Source organism: Hyperolius riggenbachi, chromosome 4 (assembly GCF_040937935.1).
Source record: "Hyperolius riggenbachi isolate aHypRig1 chromosome 4, aHypRig1.pri, whole genome shotgun sequence".
NCBI lineage: Eukaryota > Metazoa > Chordata > Amphibia > Anura > Hyperoliidae > Hyperolius > Hyperolius riggenbachi.
In genome coordinates this window covers 488,702,383-488,724,830 of record NC_090649.1, presented here as the reverse complement: position 1 = coordinate 488,724,830, position 22,448 = coordinate 488,702,383, and the positions used below count along the sequence as shown (strand labels likewise).

The following is a 22,448-nucleotide window of genomic DNA, read 5'->3' as shown; positions in this document are numbered from 1 at the left end:
ATAATGCCCAGCATGACCTCTGACCTGAAGTCAGCTGGCGCATCCTGATGTAAACATGCATTCGGGAACATGTTGGCTATGAAAAACGGTATTAAAAGGGAGCTGGTTGAAGTCGAAATTCAAAATATTGTATATAATGTTTTTATGGGTTTTTTTTTCATTAATATCTCTGTTAGACTAATAGATATGGTAACATAGCAGTATTAAAAGGCCGTGGGGTGGAAAACACTGGTAACTATTACTGATGGTTTACTAACTAACCCTACTTTCACACAGACCCCTCCCCCCTCCGATGCCTTACATTAAGACCTTCACCCTTCCTGATACCTAACCCTAAAACCCCTCTTCCTGACGCATAATCCTCAAACCCCCTTTCCTGATGCCTAACTCTAAGAACCCCCCCTTCCTCACTCCTAATCCAATGACCCCCTTTTCCTGACACCTAATCCTAAAATCCCGCTTCCTGACACCGAGCCCTAAAACCCCCTTTCCTGACGCCAAACCCTAACCCCCCCACCCCCCTTCCTTCCTGATGCCTAACCTTTAAAACCCCTTCCTCTGCCGCAAAAACCATAGATTAAAAAAACCAATACATTTCTAAAACAATACATTTCAAAATGATAATTCTCAAATTAGAAATTTTGGTTCGATGGGTCCATCTTATGGGACACCCAAATTTCTGCAATATTTTGCATTAGCACCGTTGGGGCACCCAAATAGTCCGTTGAGTTTAGCCGTTGAGTCCCGGACGCTTAGCAGTAAACACCGCCAAGCGTCCGTGTGAACCTCCCCTTACTTTTTTTAATAGAAAGCTCCCTGCAGTGAGAACCGAATCTGAACTGGTGATAACATTATCTTGTGTTTACTTAATTGTAGCAAGTGAAGAATGTAAACATTCCCTGCCAGTGCAGAAACTCCTAATGTGTCCACAACACAGACAGCAGCTCAGAAATCATTACTGGGTACATTACAATATATAAATACTGTAGCTATGAATAACATGCAATGGCAGCTTTCAGAGCAAATAAACTGTACTTTGGGAACTTGTAATTAATAATACTTGTGCACAAAAACAAATATGATAACTATATGGATCATAAAAAGTAGGAAAACACATTTTTATTGAATATTTTGAGGGTAATACCGCTTTTAAGAGGAACTTTACTGTATATATGCACAAAGGGAGACAATGCTTGCTTGGCAATCAGAAGCTATTATGTCCCACAATGCAATGAGGTTCACAGACAGGAAACTGTCATGACCATGGTCCAATGACCTTTTTTTCTTGGATTGTTTGTGGACATACACATACAAATGGGTGATGACACTTCCCCCGATTGTTGGTAAGACTATTCCTTTCCCCTCCCTTTCCCCCTTTTCTCCCTACTGCCCCATTAATTCCCCATCCCACTCCCTCTTGTCCCCTTCTCTCCCCCCTTTTTACTTTATTTTTGTATATATACATGTTTTCCCTGTTAAGGATTCCAGTAGCCCTCAAATACTAAGACTAGCAGCTTCATGGGATGTGGGGTACATATGTTACTTGTTCCTAATAATATACAATCTAGATTATAAGTTAAAAAATTGGTCTTTGTCTTTATGACCATGGTCATGATGTCACACTGTGGGATGGATTTCACCACAATATCAGCCATACAGGCCTCCCTGATGATCTGTTCGAGAAAAGGTAAAGATTACTTATTGTAAAGGGGGTATCTGCTACTGAATGTGATGAAGTTCAATCTTGAGTCAAATTTCCTCTTTAGAGTCTGAAGCGAGTTAAAAACTCGCTTTTTAGCTTATAATCATCATGGGCATGCTTGCCCCAGCTAAAATGCCGCTATCCCGCGGCTGAACCCCCCAAATCCTCTCCGTGCTCACCGGGGATCGCTTCCTGTTGAGGCAGGGCTAATGGCCGCAGCCCTGCCTCCATGCGCGTCTATCAGCGCGTATCTCCACCTCCGCCTGCCCCTCTCAGTCTTCCTTCACTGAGAAGGGCGGGGGAGAGGCGGAGATCCGCCGCGGATAGACGCACATGGAGGCAGGGCTGCAGCCATTAGCCCTGCCTTCATGAGCAGCAAAATATACGACCAAGTTGGTCGTGGATTTTGCAGGGGGGGAAAGACCCCTTGTTCAACCGCGGGATAGCGGCGTTTTAGCTGGGGCAAGCATGCCCATGTTGATTATAAGCTAAAAAGTGAGTTTTTAGTCTCTTTAACGGATGGAGGTGTTGCATATATCAGCCATTCTAGTATTACGTTTACTTTCCTAAACTCCTTAAGTAACATAAGTTGGAACCCGAATAGACAAAACCTCCATTTGCATATCTTCTAGGTATACGGTTTCACCATCGTTGCCAGACAATCTCTCAGCACCCTATGAAGATGGCCCATCGAACAATAGGTAGATTAAACTATTCTCCACCATGGAGAGGAGAAAGGTCTTGTACCGCCACAATAAACAGAGGTCATTATTTGCCTTTTTGATAGAAAAAGCTGAACAATGAGCTGTATTGGGGGGATAAACTGTTCTGTTGACATCCTCCTGAACGAGAGAGCTGTCTTCTCAATGACTAGGAGAAGCAATATTCAAGGTGTGCTGTGCTGCACGCAAGTGCCAAATGTGCCGTAATGCTCTGTCAATATCTATGTCTGAGGACCGCAAGGGAACAATGTAACATCTCTAAGAATGTTTGCTTTCTATTGTGCTAAAATACATCAGGAGATTTACTTACAGGAGTCTAATGTAAACTAGCAAACCAATCTGGAAGCAAGTCTAAGTGACATAACTCAATAAGTGTGTTTGTTCTCTCCTACAGCTCATCAATAAAAGACAAGCTGCACTGGCAGCTACCAAAAACTTAAAGAGAACCCGAGGTGGGTTTGAAGAATATTATCTGCATACAGAGGCTGGATCTGCCTATACAGTCCAGCCTCTGTTGCTATCCCAAACCCCCCTAAGGTCCCCCTGCACTCTGCAATCCCTCATAAATCACAGCCACGCTGCTGACAAACAGCTTGTCAGAGCTGGCTGTGTTTATCTCTATAGTGTCAGTCTGCTGCTCTCCCCGCCTCCTGCAGAACTCCAGTCCCCGCCTGCATCCCTTCCCTCCCTGCTGATTGGAGGGAAGGGACGGGGCAGGGACCGGAGCTATGCAGGAGGCGGGGGAGCAGCTGAGACTGGCACTACAGATGTAAACACAGCCTCACAGCGTGGCTGTGATTTATGAGGGATTGCAGAGTGCAGGGGGACCTTAGTGGGGTTTGGGATAGCAACAGAGGCTGGGCTGTATAGGCAGATCCAGCCTCTGTATGCAGATAATATTCTTTAAACACACCTCGGGTTCTCTTTAACCTCCTTAGCGGTAACCCCGTGTGTGACACGGGGTAAGCCGCCGGAGGGTGCCGCTCAGGCCCTGCTGGGCCGATTTGCTTAATTTTTTTTTTTGCTGGACGCAGCTAGCACTTTGCTAGCTGCGCCAGCACCCCGATCGCCGCCGCCGCGCGCCCGATCGCCGCTATCCGGTGCGGCGCGCGGCCCCCCCCCCCCCCAGACCCCGAGCGCTGCCTGGCCAATCAGTGCCAGGCAGCGCCGAGGGGTGGATCGGGTCTCCCAATGACGTCCCGACGTCGCTGACGTCGGTGACGTCATCCCGCCCCGTCGCCATGGCGACGGGGGAAGCCCTCCAGGAAATCCCGTTCTTTGAACGGGATTTCCTGATCGCCTATCGCCGGAGGCGATCGGCGGGGCTGGGGGGATGCCGCTGAGCAGCGGCTATCATGTAGCGAGCCCTCGGCTCGCTACATGATAAAAAAAAAAAAAAAATTAAAAAAAACTGTTGCGCTTCCCCCTGGCGGTATTTTTCATACCGCCAAGGGGGTTAAAGAGACTCTGAAGCGAGTCTAAATTCACTTTTTTAACATGCAGTCATGTTAAGAACTATAACCCCTGCTAAACCACCGCTATCCCACTGCAAAACGAGGGGTTTATAAACCCCAAATCCCCTCTCCTACCTCTGGGGAGTGCTTCCTAATGAGGCAGAGCTAAGCTCTGTAGCTCTGCCTCTCAGCACGTCAATCCCCGCTGATCGCCGCCTCTCCCCGCCCCTCTCAATTTTTCTTCACAGAGAGGGGCAGGGAGAGGCGGAGATCCACGCAGCGATTGACACGCATGGAGGCGGAGCTGCAGCTGAAAGCTCTGCCTCCATGGGCAGCAAAATATATGACCAAGAAAGTCGTGGATTTTGTAGGGGGGATTTGGGGGGTATAAACCCCTCGTTTTGCCGCAGGATAGTGGTGTTTTAGCATGGGTTATAGTTCTTAACATGGCTGCATGTTAAAAAAGTGAATTTAGACTCGCTGCAGAGTGTCTTTGAAGAGGAACGTTAACCCAGATTTGAACTTCATCCCAAACAGTAGCTGAAACCTCTTTACCCGCAATAAATCATTAACTTTTTCTCAAATAGATCATCAGGGCGGTCTGTATCCTGCTGTTAGTAAGTGTGTTATCGGTAGATCTGTTGATTCTGGCAGTAAAGTTTACTATCAGAGAGCGATCTGCGGGTCCCCTTCTATCACGGGTGCTGCTACCTGTATAGAACAGTGCTGGATATGGAGACAGAAAGGAGAAAAAGCGCACACTGTGATACTAGTAGGTGAGGGCTCTAGGCCCTATAGGAAAGGTCTCACATGTGATACTAGTAGGTGAGAGCTCTAGGCCCTATAGGAAAGGTCTCACCTGTGATACTAGTAGGTGAGAGCTCTAGGCCCTATATGAAAGGTCTCACCTGTGATACTAGTAGGTGAGGGCTCTAGGCCCTATAGGAAAGGTCTCACCTGGTTGTCGAGGCTGGAGAAACCTACGTAGGTTTGCCAGCTGTCACGCTTGTGTCCCTCTTATGTTGGGGACCTGGCTTGCACGGATATCCTCACGGTCCTGGATGGTGATCCGGTCGGGATTCCACGGTGGTTATTTGGAACACGCTGCGGTGGGCTTGTAAATGTTTTTCTGCTCTCGGCCAGTACGAGTCGGATTCCCCAACTATGAGTGTAGTAGGAGATAAAAAGAGCTAGCAAAGCAAGGTGGTGTCAGCCGCAACAATATGCAAAGGCTGCATTTGAAATCTTTATTGCGACACGTTTCCCAGGGGAGCATCCCTGCTTTATCGAGTTATCAAGCATAAATACTTGATAAAGCAGGGGTGCTCCCCTGGGAAACGCGCCACAACAAAGATTTTCGTTTACACGCCCACCACAGCGTGTTTCAGATAACCGCCGTGGAATCCCGACCGGATCACCATCCAAGACCGTGAGGATACCCATGCAAGCCAGGCCCCCGGCATAAGAGGGACACAAGCGTGACAGCTGGCAAACCTATTCAGGTTTCTCCAGCCTCTACAACCAGATGAGATCTTTCCTATAGGGCCTAGAGCCAGGGCCGGCGCTACCATAGAGGAAAGGGGGGCAATTGCCCCAGGGCCCCAGAGCCTATAGGGGCTTCCAAGGTGCCTCCCCATTTTAACTCTTGCTCCCCGGGGGCCTCTGCAGAGTTTTTGGCAGAGTAGCGTATCACCTATGCTGGTGGGCAGGTGAGACACTATACTGCCAAAAACTCTGCAGGGGCCCCAGGAAGCACAGTTAAGCTGGGAGGGGATTGGGAGGGAGGGTCAGGAGCCTTCTCATGGCCCCAGGAGGGAATTTTTGCTGCAACAAAGGGCCCCTAATTCTGCTTTTTGTTCGGGGGAGGGGTGTTTGTTGGGGGCCCCCAGACTAGTTTTGCCCTGGGGCCCCATTGTCACTAGAACCGGCCCTGCCTAGAGCCCTCACCTACTAGCATTATAGATAGATAGATATAGATAATGGCTGTTTGTGCTTTTATTTTAACTTGTTTGCCAGTACAAAAGAGGATGACCTGCAGGCTCATGGTGGTGACTGGATAGTAGGAGACCTTGTGCAAGTCTCCCTAACGCTGCTACTGCCTATAGAGCGTGTCCTAGTGGCTGCAGCTCTGGCGCTTTGAGTCTACCAGGAGAAAAGCGCAATATAAATGTTCTGTGTTTGTTTCCTAGTTTTGGTTGTTCAACGAACATGAACAAATTAGACTAGGAAGAGTTCAGCAACAGGGCAATATGTGTAGCACCCCCCCATCGCCCAGTGATATACTTCCTGCTGGACAGGAAGTACATCACTGCATTACTGTCGCTCTGCGTATGTGCAAAGCTCGCAATCACCCATAAACACTTACCGCTTCGCCAAAGACTTGAATTGCTGCATAGTCCATGCAGTAGGCACCACTCATGCAGCAATGTGCTGCAGAGTTTGCGATGGCCTTGTTCCTATTTCATTACTTCCATCACACTGCGTTGCCATAGTGTGTAAGTCATTGCCCTAGCAACGAGCTGCAGCGGGGAGAGTACTGTGACCCTACAAAACGCAGTAAAATTCCCTCCTGGAATCTATTACGAAACTGATGTGCAGTGTGTGGTAGGGATTGAATCCTTTCTGAATTGATTTGATAAGTGTATGGCCAGCTTCAGTCTCTGATAGGGGCTATAACTGTGGTAGGGTTTAGATTGTGAGCCCCTCTGAGGTCAGTCAGTGACATGACTACCTTATATACTCGCGTATAAGCCTAATTTTTTTTGCACAAAAATGTGCTGAAAAGTTACCCCCTTGGCTTATATGTGAGTCAGTGGAGCACAACAGTTGGTGGAGTGGGTTTTGCTACTGGCAGAGGAGTGTAAGGATTGTGCACTAGTATTCCTGCTCCTGCCAGCTGGCTCCCTGCTGTCTGCCTGTGCCCCCCCATCACCTGCAACATGGTGTGCAGAGTGCGCTGCTCAAGACTACCTGTGTCCCCCGGCTTGTGGAGTGGAGCATACAAGCAAGGTGTCAGAGGTGCAATGATCAGGGATTCTTCTTGTGTGGCAATCGCTGTGTCTCTTATCAATGCCGCCATCTAGTGGCATCTTGAGACACAGCTGTATCATCCTGGGGCACATCTGGCTATGGGGAGAGAGGCTGACTTGTACAAGGGGCACATCTGGCTACTGGGGAGGGGGCTATAATGGTGAGGAGGCTTATACGTGAGTCAGTGACTTTTTCCTGAGGGAAAGTGGGTACCTCGGCTTATACGCAGGTCAGCTTAAATGTGAGTATATATGGTATATACTCTGCAAAGTGCTGTAGAAGATGTCAGTGCTATATAACTGCATAATAATAATATGGTAGGACATTACACTATGACTATGGTAGGATTAGATTGTGAGCTCCTCTGAGGACAGTCAGTGACATGACTATGTACTCTGTAAAGCACTGTTAAAGATGTCAGTGCTATACTCATACTTAAAGAGACACTGAAGCGAAAAAAATATATATGATATAATGAATTGGTTGTGTAGTACGGATAATTACCAGAACATTAGTGGCAAAGAAAATATTCTCATATTTTTATTTTCAGTTATATCGTGTTTTTTATAGCATTGCATCATTCTCTAATATTTGCAGTTAAAATACTACTCAGCATTCTAAATGATTTTACAGAGCAGGCCAGTGAACAATTGACCTGTCCTCCCGAGAGAAAACTAAAATATAGTGACTGACAGTTAAGAAAACAAGCTCTCTGCGAGTTTGACAGTCGTGGAGCTCAATGGCTCTTTTGCATAGATAACAACTGAAGTTTCTTAACTCTTCCTGTACTGGAAACAATATTAGACTCATATCTCTGCTGCTAATGTTTTATTTCTTAGCTGTACTACACATACAAATCATTATATCATGACTTTTTTTTTTGCTTCAGTGTCTCTTTAACCACTTGCCGACCGCACACTCATACCGTGCGGCGGCAAAGTGGTAGCTGGAGGACCAGCGACGCACATCTGCGTCGCCAGGTGCCTCCCTAATTAATCAGGAAAGGCCGCTCGCGCGAGCGGCCGTTTCCTGTTAGATCACGGAGCGGGTCTCCGTGAATAGCCTGCGAGCCGCTGATTGCGGCTTGCAGACTAAATGTAAACGTAGGAGACATTTGTCTCCTTTGTTTACATTGTACGGCGCTGGTGCGCAGCAGCGCCGTAAGGCAGATCGTCGATCCCCGGCCAATCAGCGGCCGGGGATCGCCCCCATGTGACAGGGGACAGCCTGTCACTGGCTGCACAGGACGGATAGCGTCCTGTGCAGCCCCGATCACCGGGGATGAGCAGGTAGGAGAGGGAGGGGGGAATTTCGCCGCGGAGGGGGGCTTTGAGGTGCCCCCCCCCGCAACATGCCAGCCAGGAGGAGCGACCAGACCCCCCCTGCACATCATCCCCATAGGGGGGGAAAAAGGGGGCGATCTGATCGCTCTGCGTGCCTGCTGATCTGTGCTGGGGGCTGCAGAGCCCACCCAGCACAGATCACAAAAAATAACGCTGGTCCTTAAGAGGGGGTAAAGGCTGGGTCCTCAAGTGGTTAAAAACTGTGATAATGATAATAGTAATAAAGGCTTACATGTCTCACATTAACACAAGGAAAATTATATCGGTGGTCCCCTTTAAAAGCTAAACCTAAGCGCTTATCACGAGCCGCGATCGAATCTGTATCACCAGCCGAAGCCTCCTACCCCGCGTTCAGCATTAGATCCCGCATTCGCAGGAAAAAAACCCCCACAAAACTTTCACGTTTTCGCTTTTACGGTAACAGCACATCCAGCGTATCAAAGGAATATACTCTAGAAAGCGTTTGAAGTAAAAAAAAAAAAACTATAATAATCTCATTCTATCTTTGAAGCCGTTTCATTTCTTTTACTACCCACTGAGAGTCTTATCAGAAGGCCAAGTATACGAAGTTTCCCGGTTTATGATTAGGAAGGAATCTGATAGATTAGAAGACTCAATTGAAGTTGGGCATAATAAGTATTACAGTATTACATGACATTAATCTTGCCATTCCATTACTTTCTCAATCACTGTGCAGAGACTAATTATTCGGAAGCCAGAGATCAGGAGAAAATAGAAACGTACTTACACTGGGCCGCAGTAATCTCTTTATGGCATCAACAAGGCAGGCTCTGTACTGGTCCAGGAACAGGCTGACATGGAGGAGAGAGAACACAGGCTGGATTACAAGGGGGGGGTTAATGTATTAATGATACAAAAAGACAACTATCAAGCCAATTACACTAATTTAACAGCTATTAAAAAAAAAAGGAAAGAATTACATAAACATCAGATTATCTGATAGAACATGACAAAGGAGGACAAAACATAGCCTGAGGACAGAAACACGGCGGTAAAGGAACTGACCATTGCTTCAATTAATCAAGCTAAAAAAGAAATGGCAGAAGGAAAAGAAAAGAGTACAAAAAAAGGAAAAATTAAAAATGATGTTTTTAGTCAGGGCTGGGCCAAGGCAGAGGCAAATGAGGCGCGTGCCTTGGGTACAGCAGTGAGGGCAGGTCTTGGGCATTGGTGGCAATGCTTGAATCAGTTCAGCCACGGCCCAATCATGCTTTAAAGGGGAACTGAAGAGAGAGGTATATGGAGGCTGTCATGTGTATTTCCTTTTAATCAATACCAGTTGCCTGGCAGCCCTGCTGGTCTATTTCTCTGCAGTAGTATCTGATTAAAACCAGAAACAAGCATGCAGCTAGTCTTGTCAGATCAGACTTATAAGTCTGAACCACTGAAACACCTGATCTGCTGCATGCTTGTTCAGGGGCTATGGCTAATAGTATTAGAGGCAGAGGATCAGCAGGGCTGCCAGGCAACTGGTATTGTCTAAAAGGAAATAAACATGACAGCCTCCATATACCTCTCTCTTCAGTTCCCCTTTAACCACTTGAGGACCACAGTGTTAAACCCCCTAACGACCAGGCCTTTTTTTTGTATAATAGGCCACTGCAGCTTTAAGGCCAAGCTGCAGGGCTGCACAATACAGCACACGAGTGATTTCCCCTCTCCCTCCCCCCCTCCCCTCCCCACCAACAAAGCTCTCTGTTGGTGGGATCTAATCTACCCCCCCCCCCCCCTCGTTTATTTATTTGTTTATAAATATTTATTGTTATTTATTTTTAATTTTAATTTTTTATTTTTAAATATATCTATTTGTTTTCCCCCACTATCCCTCCCCTCCCTCCCCCCCTGCAGATTGCAGCACTGTACAATGTAATTTCGCCGTCTAACATGAAGGCGGAGCTCCGCTCACTAAGCAGGAGATGTGCGCGCAGCTTGCACGCGATCTCCTGCAAAACAGAGCCCCAGGACTTGTATTGGGTTAGGCGGTCCTGGGGCTGCCGCCGCGGTCACGCCCATCGGCCTGACGCGGTCGGCTAGAGGTTAAAGGACAACTGAAGTGAGAGGGATATGGAGGCTGCCATATTTATTTCCTTTTAAACAATACTAGTTGCCTTGCTGTCCTGCTGGTCTATTTGGCTGCAGTAGTCTCTGAATCACACCAGAACAGGGCTGGATTTACTATAAGGCACATGCCTACAGGCGCCTGATGATGGAAAGGCGGTTCACTCCTCTCCCTGAGCGCCTCCCTCCCTCCTTCCCTATGCAGAGTTCTGATGAGAGTGTTAATGAGAGGTCACTCACCCAGCTCTCAGCATCCATTGCAGAGATCTCCCTTCAGTCAGGGACACCTCTAGCTACTTTATACTGAGGGTTTCTCTGGCTACCTAATACTAAGGAGTCCCTGTAGCTACCTATGTCAGGAAAGGGAAGTAAGAGAGAAGTAACAGCTGGGACAGCCAGCACACTTGCGATGCAGTTCGGTGAGGTTTGTAGGTCCATGGAGGGCGGAGTCTAGGGTGCCAGTAAATCTGTGCCTATAGGCTCCTGTGAGACCAAGTTTTACCACATGACTTGAAATGGGTAACAATTATTGCCTAGAATTTCCCAAGTATCCATGCCCTAAATCCTTAAAGGGGCACTATTGTCAAAAACCTGAGCGGTTCCTGCCTTTTTCATGATTGCTAACTCAGTAAAGGACCAGCCCTTAAAGCGTTGCTATCATATAAATCCGGCATAGTCTGAACCCTCTATAACAGTAATTATAGATTGACGGTGTACCTTGAAATGAGTCAGAGCACTCAGTATATGATTTTATATAAAAAATTGTATTTATCATACAGCATATATACAAAATATGAACAGTTCCAAGTAGCGTTTCCTTCAAACAGTATTCAATCTCATCGAGGCTTTATAGCCAAGCGATCATCAATCTTCTAAGCACATTCAAAAAAGAATATAACAGTTGTGTTATGTAGAATAAGATCAAAAGTCTCATCTGTATCAATAGCTGTGTATATAATAGCTGTGTAAAACTTGTAGTAATCTTCTTAAAGAAATAGCTTAAAAATAGCTTCTAAAAAAACTTCTTGCTAACATCTTAACAGAACTTAATGCTGAAAAAATAATAAAGTAAATCACCAGAATATTAAGCATATTACCCCTTCTCTGTCATCTCTTCAGCATCTGGAACAGGCATGGGCAAACTTGGCCTTCCAGCTGTTACGGAACTACAAGTCCCACAATGCATTTGCCTTTATGAGTCATGACTGTGGCTGTCAGACCCCTGCAATGCATTGTGGGACTTGATAGTTCCTTAACAGCTGGAGGGCCAAGTTTGCCCATGCCTGATCTAAAACCACGTGTGGGAAGGTAGCCTCTGCCTCGTGTGTCTTCTTTGGAGATTGTAGGCTAGTGCAAACTATGAACTTTCAGCTCCTACTTTTATAGGGATTGGATGCAATATGGCTGCCTAATCTGGACTTTCCCTAATTCCAAGGTTCTGATTGGCTGAAACTTCCGTGCGTCAATGCTTTATCATGTTTTGAATACCTAAATCATAATATTATAGTTTATAAATTCTGATTAGGTCATTTCTGATGCAGTTAATTAAAAATAGACGTCACCAGCCATCTTGTCTGCTGGTTGACTTATTTGCCCCAGACACTTAACTTCCAAACAGTAAACAATGTAATTCATGACGCATTTCTGATAATGTGTCCTTCTGCTAATTAGTTTGCAATGTAACAAAGAAAAAGAGAGACAATCGAGAGCCCCCGATCGTGTATTATTGTTGTATAATTGGCATAAGTAAAAGGTCAATTCGATTATACTCACAAGTCTGGGTTGCCAGATGAGGGCAACCACTTTTATCGCAGACGAGGAGATTAGACCTGTCCCTGCTCAGGTTAAAAAGTTGCTCTCCGTAGAAGGAAAAAGAGGGTGTCAACACCCATCCACCAGGTGGATAAAATTGTGATAAAATATACAGAGGCGCCAAAAGAGTAAAAGTAGAACCAATTAAATTTGATATGATAAAAGGTGCGGGTAGTAAGGGTGGACTTACCTACCACACAACAAACAACGCAAGCACTGATGCGATTATGATGCAAAAATATATAAATTTAATAAACACTCCCAATGATAACAATTTGCGACGCGTTTCGCGGGTCCCAAGCCCGCTTCCTCAGGCAAAAATATTTATATACACCGGCAGGGGCAACAGTGTCTTGGTGTAGATGACACCAAGGCGCCACACTCGTCTACACCAAGACACTGTTGACCCTGCCTGTGTATATAAATATTTTTGCCTGAGGAAGCGGGCTTGGGACCCGCGAAACGCGTCGCAAATTGTTATCATTGGGAGTGTTTATTAAATTTATATATTTTTGCATCATAATCGCATCAGTGCTTGCGTTGTTTGTTGTGTGGTAGGTAAGTCCACCCTTACCACCCGCACCTTTTATCATATCAAATTTAATTGGTTCTACTTTTACTCTTTTGGCGCCTCTGTATATTTTATCATAGTTTGCAATGTGTCTGTTCTTTCCCAGACATAAGATTGGTCAGGTTGTCACTGTAACCAGACCTGTGAGAGTCTTCAGCAATTTAAAGCTTATTGAAACATACAGGGCTTTTAATATACTTATTTAAATATAAAGCTTATTATATAATTCTTCTTAAAACAATTAATCACATAAGATATAATTGTTTATTAAAATATAATAATATAATAATATAAAAGTATTTTCCATATATTTGCCTTTCTTAAGAAGATATAAATATAATATAGTATATTACTACTTTATGGCTCATTTTACTCTGGAAAAATGTAGTTTTGTTTGTCTATGTTTGCACATATTTTAAATTTAAACACTTTTCGCCATATTCTCCCTTTAACTTATTCAAAAGGATGCAAAGAGACTCTGTAACATAATTTTCAGCCTTATTTCTTCTATCGTATAAGTTTCTATACCTGTTCTAATGTGGTCTAGATTACTGCAGCCTTTTCTAGTTGCACTGTCTCTGTAATATATCTAATCTCCTTTTCTTTGTCAAGCTTTGTCGACCTAGAGAGGAACATGCTGCCTCTGCTGTGATAGGGAGAAGTTATGCACGCCTCTTCCACCCCTTCCCCCTCTGCTCTCCTGTGTGCTGTGTGTATGACTCACAGGCAGCCTGTTTGCGAGGCTCACAGAGCTGTGACCTTGTGAACAGCTGTGATTGCAGAAATATCAGTTCAAAGCCCAGACAAGCAGCTAAGGCAACAAATGTGAGTAACATTCCAGCAGTCAAGTCAGGCTTGAAAGGAGCTTCTGCAAACAGGCACCTGCTCTGATGATGTACTTCCTGTTTGGAGGCCATCTTCATTGTTTACAAAAAACAATGAATAAAACAGTGATTTTATCACAGAGAAAGCAGCGGGGAGCAGCGAAAATGTCACAGAGGGGGCTAGGAGAAGACAACAAACAGGTTTGGTGCGTTTATTTATGTAAGATTTTCACAGTACAGATTCTCTTGAAGAAGATATCATCTCACGTTCCGGAACCACAGAATAAACCTCCGGGCTCCACCCAGAATTGAGAAATCCCTTTTTGGTGATGCACTTCTTCAAATAAATACGTAAATGCGCAACACAACCAAAAGGTACATGTATATACTGTGAGAATCCTCACATAAATATCCCTGCTACACAGCAATGAAGTATGTCACCTCACCACAAGGCAGCTTTACCTTAAACCCTCCGTGTATGAATCAGGTTAAGTGTACAAGTGGGTTACATAATGCTTCACAAATGATTGCGAGGCGATTTGAGCTGCTACGGTAACGCGCCAGGAAGATGAACATTTTCCCGGGTTACTGCTGTGAATGGAGAGCACACAAAGCCCTCATCAGGAAGCACAGAGGTGAAATGAGAGAGGAGGCAACTCTCAGCCAAGACCTTCCATCGTGAGAGACACGCTGAATAAAATAACACCCGTGAAGACCGGGGAACGTAGCAATATCCCCAGCAGGCAAATTGGATGAAAGACTCAGAGGTAATTCAAGAAGCCTCAGCACAGCTGTTCAGCAATGACGCCGAGGTAAAAGATGTCATTCCCACAAGATAGTGAAGGATCTAGCTACTAGGTCATAATACGGCTTATTCTAGACCTCCCAGAGGTCACGACTTCTTACGTTGATGGCAGAGTAGACATTTGTTGAAGTACACCCGGCATATATCTGTATTCAAAGGCAAATAAGGATGAAGCCACATGGCTAAATACACCCCAGCCACATGGCTAAATACACGGCTGAACTAAAGTGTACCTGAATTCCTATGCAAAACAGAAGTTTGTCTTCTTAAAGAGAAACTCCGAACAAAAATTGAACTTTATCCCAATCAGTAGCTGATACCCCCTTTTACATGAGAAATCTATTCCTTTTCACAAACAGACCATCAGGGGGCGCTGTATGACTGATATTGTGGTGAAACCCCTCCCACAAGAAACAAGAAAAGTACGTACTCTTGGCAATTTCTTGTCTGTGAACCTTGCTGCATTGTGGGAAATAGCTGTTTACAGCTGTTTCCAACTGCCAAAACCCATGCAGCAGCTACATCACCTGCCAACAGTAAAATGTTCACTGGAGATCCTCTTTAAAGAGAACCCGAGGTGGGTTTTAAGAATGCCATTAGAACACTGGTTCTGCATACTATCACCAGCCTCTGTGTCTGCACCGTGTCCCCCCAGGCCCCCCTGCGCTTTGCAGTCCCCCATAAATAAAACCGCCATGCTAACGATATGCAGCATGTCGCTAGCAGGCTGTTTACCTCTGAGTGTCTGTCACCACCGCTCCCCCGCCTTCTCTATAGTGCCACTCCCCACCTGCGTCCCTTCCTTTCAATCAGTGGGGAGGGAAGGGACGCAGGCGGGGAGCAGCGATATAGAGGAGGCGGGGGAGCGGCGGTGACAGACACTCAGAGGTAAACAGCCTGCTAGCGACATGCTACATGTCGCTAGCATGGCGGTTTTATTTATGGGGAACTGCAAAGCGCAGGGGGGCCTGGGGGGACACGGTGCAGACACAGAGGCTGGTGATAGTATGCAGAACCAGTGTTCTAAAGGCATTCTTAAAACCCACCTCGGGTTCTCTTTAAAGAGACTCTGTAACAAAATTTTGAGCCTTATTTCTTCTATCCTATAAGTTCCTATACCTGTTCTAATGTGTTCTGGCATACTGCAGCCTTTTCTAGTTGCACTGTCTCTGTAATAAATCTTATCTTCTTTCCTCTGTCGGCTCTGTCAGGCTCAGGCTGGAATGTGTGAAATGTGCAGCACTGCTTGTGATAGGCAGAAGCTTTACACACACCCTCTCCAAGCTCTCTTCTCAGCCTATCACACTCTGTTTAGCAGCCATGTTTTTGTTTGTAAACACTGCCTAAAACTGGCAATTACAAGCCAGGATTGCAGCAGGGAGTGTCAGAAACAGCACAGAGGGGCACAGAAGAACATAGTGAATAGAATGGTATGCTTTTTATTGTAAGAATTTTAGAGTACAGATTCTCTTTAAAACAGAAGGTATTTGAGATTATTCAGATTGGAGTGAGCTCTGAGATTTCTCCCACAATGCATCACTGCTGAATATGCAAATCATCCCTTTGTTTTCTCTAATAACTAAACACACCTCCAGATCCGCTGGAATGCAATGATTTGTCAGCTTGCCACAATAATCCAACATGCATACAGACTGTTTCGGATTGCAACAGAGAATGCAAAAAATTACTAAACAAAATCGCAAAAAATCCGAAAAACTGAATCTTGTGTTTGGTGTAAAATTACTGCAGTAATCCAATTTTTGCAGAAAAATTCTGCATTATCTAATTGATCCAGTGTTTCCGAGTTGTGTGGCTGGGATAAAATTACAGAGTTGCGGTAAATCGGATTTTTGTGGAATTCTGATTTCTTTTTTTCCGATTTCCGAATTCCGATTAGTAATTCTGATTTCCAGTCGGAAATGTGGAAATTTCAATTCTGCGGAATCCGAATGAACATCCCTACCGAAGACTGGCATCCACTTATCGTGTCACCATTGTCACATGACTAGCAATGGTGACTGTTGGCCAATGGAAGTAGCTTATAAAGAGAAGAAAGGGTGTGGACAATTTATGACTTAGGCCTTATTTCCCCACTACAAACAATAAAAAGTTTCCGAGCAGCAAGAAGTATCAATGGAGTCAGGGATGGAACAATTACAACAGACCAACAAGAATAATGTTTTACATGTTACTTTCTACTTTAAAGACCAGTTCAGAATTGATGGAGGTGACGGGATGATACGTAATCTGTACTCAATGCCAAGCAGCGGTAGCTAAAGCAAATAATGTTTTGGGATGCATAAAACGGAATATTACTACCTCTGTATAAATTACTTGTGAGGCCACATCTGGAGTATGAAATACAGTTTTGCACACCACACTACAGAAAGGACAATGACCTTCTAGAACAGGTAGAAAGACGGGCAACTAAATTATTCAGAGTGGCTGGATAGTGTAAGTAGTGGCTGGAAAGTGTAATGGTTAAGGGCTCTGCCTCTGACATGGGAGACCTGGGTTCGAATCTTGGCTCTGCCTGTTCAGTAAGCCAGCACCTATTCAGTAGGAGACCTTGGGCAAGACTCCCTAACACTGCTACAGCCTATCGAGCGCGTCCTAGTGGCTGCAGCTCTGGCGCTTTGAGTCTGCCAGGAGAAAAGCGCGATATAAATGTTCTGTGTTTGTCTGTGTCTGTGTTTGAAGATCTCACTTACCAAGAAAAGTTGGACAAACTGCCCAGTTTGTTTCCATACTTTTTTAGCTTGGGAAAAAAGGTGACTGAGGTGACCTGATTAACATGTATGAGTGCATCAGAGGGCAATACAAAAGCTTGGCAGATGAGCTTTTTGTCCCTAGGGTTGTACAACGGACAAGGGGACATGATCTGCGTAGAGAGAAAAAAATGTTGCCATCTATTTAAAAAAGGGATCCTTCACAGTGAGAGCGGTTAAAATCTGGAATGTCTTACCTCAGGAAACAGTTTGGGCAAACTCTATACGTGCATTTAAAGAGGGCTTGGATGCTTTCCGTGCATTTAAGCGCATCCACGGCTATAAATACTAGGTAATTCCCATGAGAGTTGATCCAGGGATTTATGTGATTGCCATCTGGAGTCAGGAAGAAATTTTTCCCTTTTAAGGCTAATTGGTCCAGGCCTTGAAAGGTTTTTCGTCTTCCCCAGGATCAACGGGGATATGTTCAGGATGGTCTTTTTTTTCTCTGGTTGAACTTGATGGATGGATATCTTTTTTCAACCAAACTAACAATGTAACTAAGATTCATTTTGGATGAGCTCAGAGTTCCGCTTTCAGACTATAACTGGTAAATATACGACTGGCAGGAAAAAAGGTTATTAAGGGACAAAGCACTTTATTCCTGTTGATCATTTCCATTCTAGGTATGTTTTCAACGCTCTAACTTTCCGCTTAGCTTTCTCCTAACTTCTGACCAGAGTGATTTCTGGAATTGCCGCCTACCTAATGGTCTTGCCGAGGATAACATATTACTCAGAGCTAAAAAGACATTTTCTCTCTGCTCTGGTTTATGTTTACCAGCTATTCACATATAGAAGCATTTTCCCACATCTTTTCAATTACCTTTCAACAACTAACTTGTCATCTTTGTCTCTCCGTCGAATGTCCAACTGTGTAATAGGTTTTTACATGGATACAAACAATCTCTTGCTGTCTATCACTCCTATTTTGCCTCCCTACCAGCTTTAGAAACTGTCGCTAAGTCTGCCAAGATATTATTCACTTCCTAGATAAAACTCTTTAATCAAAATGGAAATTACTGTCGGTAATACATTTAAGAAGACCTTGCCTCCAAAAAAAACCTGACTGGATGGTAAAGCTGTTTCTGAGCAATCTTACTGTCCTCTTCCCACTGCGCCCCTCATACCCCAAACAGTTATGAGCTCTGAGGTGTTGATGTGGCATGCAATAGGACAACCCAGGATTGCCAGGCTATGGGGCACTTCCCCCCTACCCTCTGCCCCAGTGACAGTAACAGACATCTGGTCACATATACTGATGATGCGGTAACAATGAATTCACAGTTGCATGGCGGTCAATGGCACCACCAACACGCCGCGCAAGTACAAAAGGGCAAAGTTGCAGGGCACACTTCCTGTCTGCAAGTGATTGAGGGGAAAGACGCAACTGATGTCTGATGTCACTTGCGTACATGTTCAGGGTGTAAAGGCATGAAGATTTCCCTGTTGGCGCTATTTGCCGCAGGGACCAATGTGAATTCAATGGTGTGGTGCACCGCAGCACCCGGTGTGCAACCAACCTACTTAGTTCCCTTAATATACAATGACCCATTTTCCCATGACAGGCTCCGGCTTAATGATACAGGATTGGAGAGTCTCAGGGGTAAAAACGAACCTGATCTGATGTACTTCACTCAGGCAGGTGATCTTTGGAATTGCAGCAGTGGCAGCATTTTTGTTTTTCTTTCAAATATCCGCCGAGGCACTTGCCACCCCATCTGCATTGCTGCAGCCTAATTGGTGGCTGCTCAGCTGGGGGTGGGCCATAGCAATGCAGGTGGAGGTTTCTTAAGAGATTTAGTAGACTTTCAGAAACATGGCTGCAACTGGGTTTTCAAGGAGTCCCGATTATGTTGGTTCAGGTAAATACTAAACCCTGATAGGATACTTACCTCTGCTCCTCCAGAGGCTTTCCCTTCCTCTTCCACCAGGCTGTTCCAACGCTAAGACATCCAAAGCTCGCAGAAGAGCAGCTGGACTGCCCCTGCAAAATAGCATGGACCCGGCTTCAGACGAAAAAAGCCAAGCCTGATCGTGTGCGCAGATAGCTTGTGCATGCGCAGTAGCCTGGACCTGCTCAGACTTTGGTGGAAAACAGCCTGGTCAAGGAGGATGTAGCACTGGAATGACCCGGTGGAGGAGGATGCAGTGCTGGAACGGTCTCGGTAGTGGAGGAGGCAGCGCTGGAATGGCAAAGTGGAGGCGGAAACAGTGCTGGAATGGCCTCGGTGGTGGAGGAGGCAGCGCTGAATGGCCTCAATGGTGGAGGAGGCAGAGCTGGAATGGCCCAGTGGAGGAGGACACAGTGCTGGAACAACCTCTGTAGTGGAGGAGGACACAGTGCTAGATTGGCCTCGGTGGTGGAGGAGGAAGCGCTGGAATGGCCAGGTGGAGGAGGCAGCACTGGAATGGCCTCAATGGTGGAGGAGGCAGCGCTGGAATGGCCCGGTGGAGGAGGACACAGTGCTGGAACAACCTGTGTAGTGGAGGAGGCAATGCTGGAATGGCCTGGTAGTAGAGGAGACAGCACTGGAATAGCCCGGTGGAGGAGGACACATCGCTGGAATGACCTAGGTGGTGGAGGAGGCAGCGCTGGAATGGCCAGGTGGAGGAGGCAGCGCTGGAATGGCCTCGGTGGTAGAGGAGGCAGCTCTGAAATGGCCAGGTGTAGGAGGACACAGCACTGGAACAGCCTCAGTGGTGGAGAAGGCAGCGCTGGAATGGCCCGGTGGAGGAGGACACAGCGCTGGAACAGCCTCAGTGGTGGAGAAGGCAGCGCTGGAATGGCCCGGTGGAGGAGGACACAGCACTGGAACAGCCTCAGTGGTGGAGGAGGTGGCTCTGGAATGGCCCAGTGGAGGAGGACACAGCTCTGTAACAGCCTAAGTGGTGGAGGAGGCGGCTCTGGAATGGCCTGATGGAAGAGGACACAGCGCTGGAATAGCCTCGGTAGTGGAGAAGGCAGCGCTGGAATGGCCCGGTGGATGAAGACACAGCACTGGAATGACCTCAATAGTGCAAGAGGCAGTACTAGCCTTGGTGGAGGAGGACACAGTGCTGGAAGGCCTCGGTGGTGAAGGAGGCTGTAGCGCTGGAATGGCCCGGTGGAAGAGGATACTGCACTGGAATAGCCTCGGTAGTGGAGAAGGCAGCGCTGGAATGGCCAGGTGGAGGAGGACACAGAGCTGGAATGACCTCGGTAGAGGAGGAGGCAGCCCTGGAATGGCCAGGTAGAGGAGGACACCGCGCTGGAACGGCCTCAATGGTGGAGGAGGTAGCACTGGAATGTCATCGGTAGTGGAGGAGGCGGCTCTGTAATGGCCAGGTTGAGGAGGACACAGTGCTGGAATGCCCTCGGTGGTGGAGGAGGCAGCACTGGAATGGCTAGGTAGAGGAGGTACAGCGCTGAAACGACCTCGGTGGTGGTGGAGGCAGCACTGGAATGGCCAGGTGGAGGAGGACACAGCGCTGGAACAACCTTGGTGGTGGATGAAGCAGCGCTGGAATGGCCCGATGGAGGTCGGTGGGGGAAGCCTCCCTCTATTTAGGCGAGTACCCTTTTGGGGGCACTTATTTTTCTTTCAAGAACACATTAAAGGGATGAGTTGGTAACACTGATATCTACTGTTTATAAAGTAAGTATAGGTCTGCTTTAAATTTCCTACAGGAAAAATACCGTAAGGTGCCCTTGAAAAAAACAAAAGACACTTTGCCTAGAGTCTGCTAAATGCGGTGCTGATTGAATAATCAGACCTTTGGTATTAATGCTGCTATTCAGGACCTCTGTGTACATTTTTGATGGCATTCTGATGTCACTCCATCAGCAACACGAATGACAAGGAAACACTGGTGACCAACACCAATGTATATTCTGCCTGAGATCTTCTAGGACTTCCTACATCAACCTTTTAGGTGGTCTGCAACACTTTCTACTTCTATCTTGTACTTACTGGAATAGTTTTTTTTACAGTTCTTTACTCCTCAACCCTTGCCAGAAAGTTTAGCCACTGCATTGTTAGTGATTTATTAGCAAATTTGACCTGTTTCTCTTTTCATCATCTGTTTTAATTCCGCAATCTTTTGTAATCTCAAATGGGTATTATCTTCTTTTAATGGGTCAAAAATTCATCTTAAGAACCTTTTTTCAAAAGTTTTTCATGCATTTTGCTTTACTTTGTTAGGATCTCACCTCACATCCATAAGCGACTTCGGGTCTTTTAAGAGCTTTGTCGGTCTTTATTCCACTATTGCCATTCAAAAGAGAAAAGCTTCTTGAAAGCAAAATAGCATCTTCTCCTGGCAGCAGTTCTTTGTTAATTTTATCACCTACATTGTTATAATAGTTTAATGTTGATCTGAGATACTTGAATTATTCACATTTTCGAGACACCTATGCCATCATTCTTCATATTTCATTATTCATTTTTAGTCTTCGCTTTTCTTTTCTTTCAGAAGATACTTATCATCTCTTTTGACTCTTTCAGATCTTTAGATAACCATTCACTACGTTATCAGCCTATATGCAACTTTCTGTATGTTACATCGTCATTGTGGTTCACTTTTCCCATCACTGTTGTGAACCAAATTATAAAGAAGTTAAGTTAATGTTCCTTTATCTCCAGTTGTTGTACAGATGAGCTGTTTGGCTCTTTGACTTCCATCTTTGAGGTCCTCCTTGCCTTTTTTTTAGAAACTTCAACTTCTCCATTATATTTGTCCTCTTTAGTTTTTTTTTTATCATTTCAGCTTTGGTTTTTGCTTCATGTTATATACTGCACTTCAGTTAATAGTTGTTTCACTATCGCTCTAACCAGAAAATGTTCTGAGTTACAGCTTGTTCAATGTTCTATATTGACATTGCGCATCTTTTAAGTTAAAATATGGTCAGTTTGGTTATATCTACCATAAATCTTCCAGGGAATTTTCATATCCATACATGGTCTTTTAGGTTGTAAAAATACAGCTTATTAGGCTTCTTTTCCTCAGTCTTTCAGCTGCAATTACATGCTGCTGAATAGCAGTGTTTGGCCAGGCCCGGATTTACATCACAGGAGCCTATAAACACAGATGTCCTGGCACCTTAAACTTCAGCCTCCATGAGACTTGCTCAGCTGAAACTCCATAGAGGAGTTGCCTATCCCCCTATCCATGCAGAGCTCTAGCAAATTTCTGGCACATCTCCTATATGAGCAAAGACATTGAGTACCTATTCTTTAAAGGAGAACTGTAGTAAGACGTATATGGAGGCTGCCATATTTATTTCCTTTTAAGCAATATGAGTTGCCTGGCTATTCAGCTAATCCTCTGCCTCTAATACTTTCAGCCATAGGCCCTGA

The 22,448-nt window shown here is 45.5% G+C and overlaps 1 protein-coding gene across 2 annotated transcripts in view; it reads right to left on the bottom strand.

Annotated features, from left to right (window-relative positions):
• The window catches only part of CAMKMT (calmodulin-lysine N-methyltransferase), a 594,578-nt gene that overhangs the window by 70,210 nt on the left and 501,920 nt on the right, over positions 1 to 22,448 (bottom strand). For both annotated transcript variants that reach the window (XM_068233025.1, XM_068233024.1), the window contains exon 9: positions 9,000 to 9,063. In XM_068233025.1, the coding sequence (XP_068089126.1) occupies positions 9,000 to 9,063 (64 nt within the window). The remainder of the gene's footprint in view (positions 1 to 8,999; positions 9,064 to 22,448) is intronic.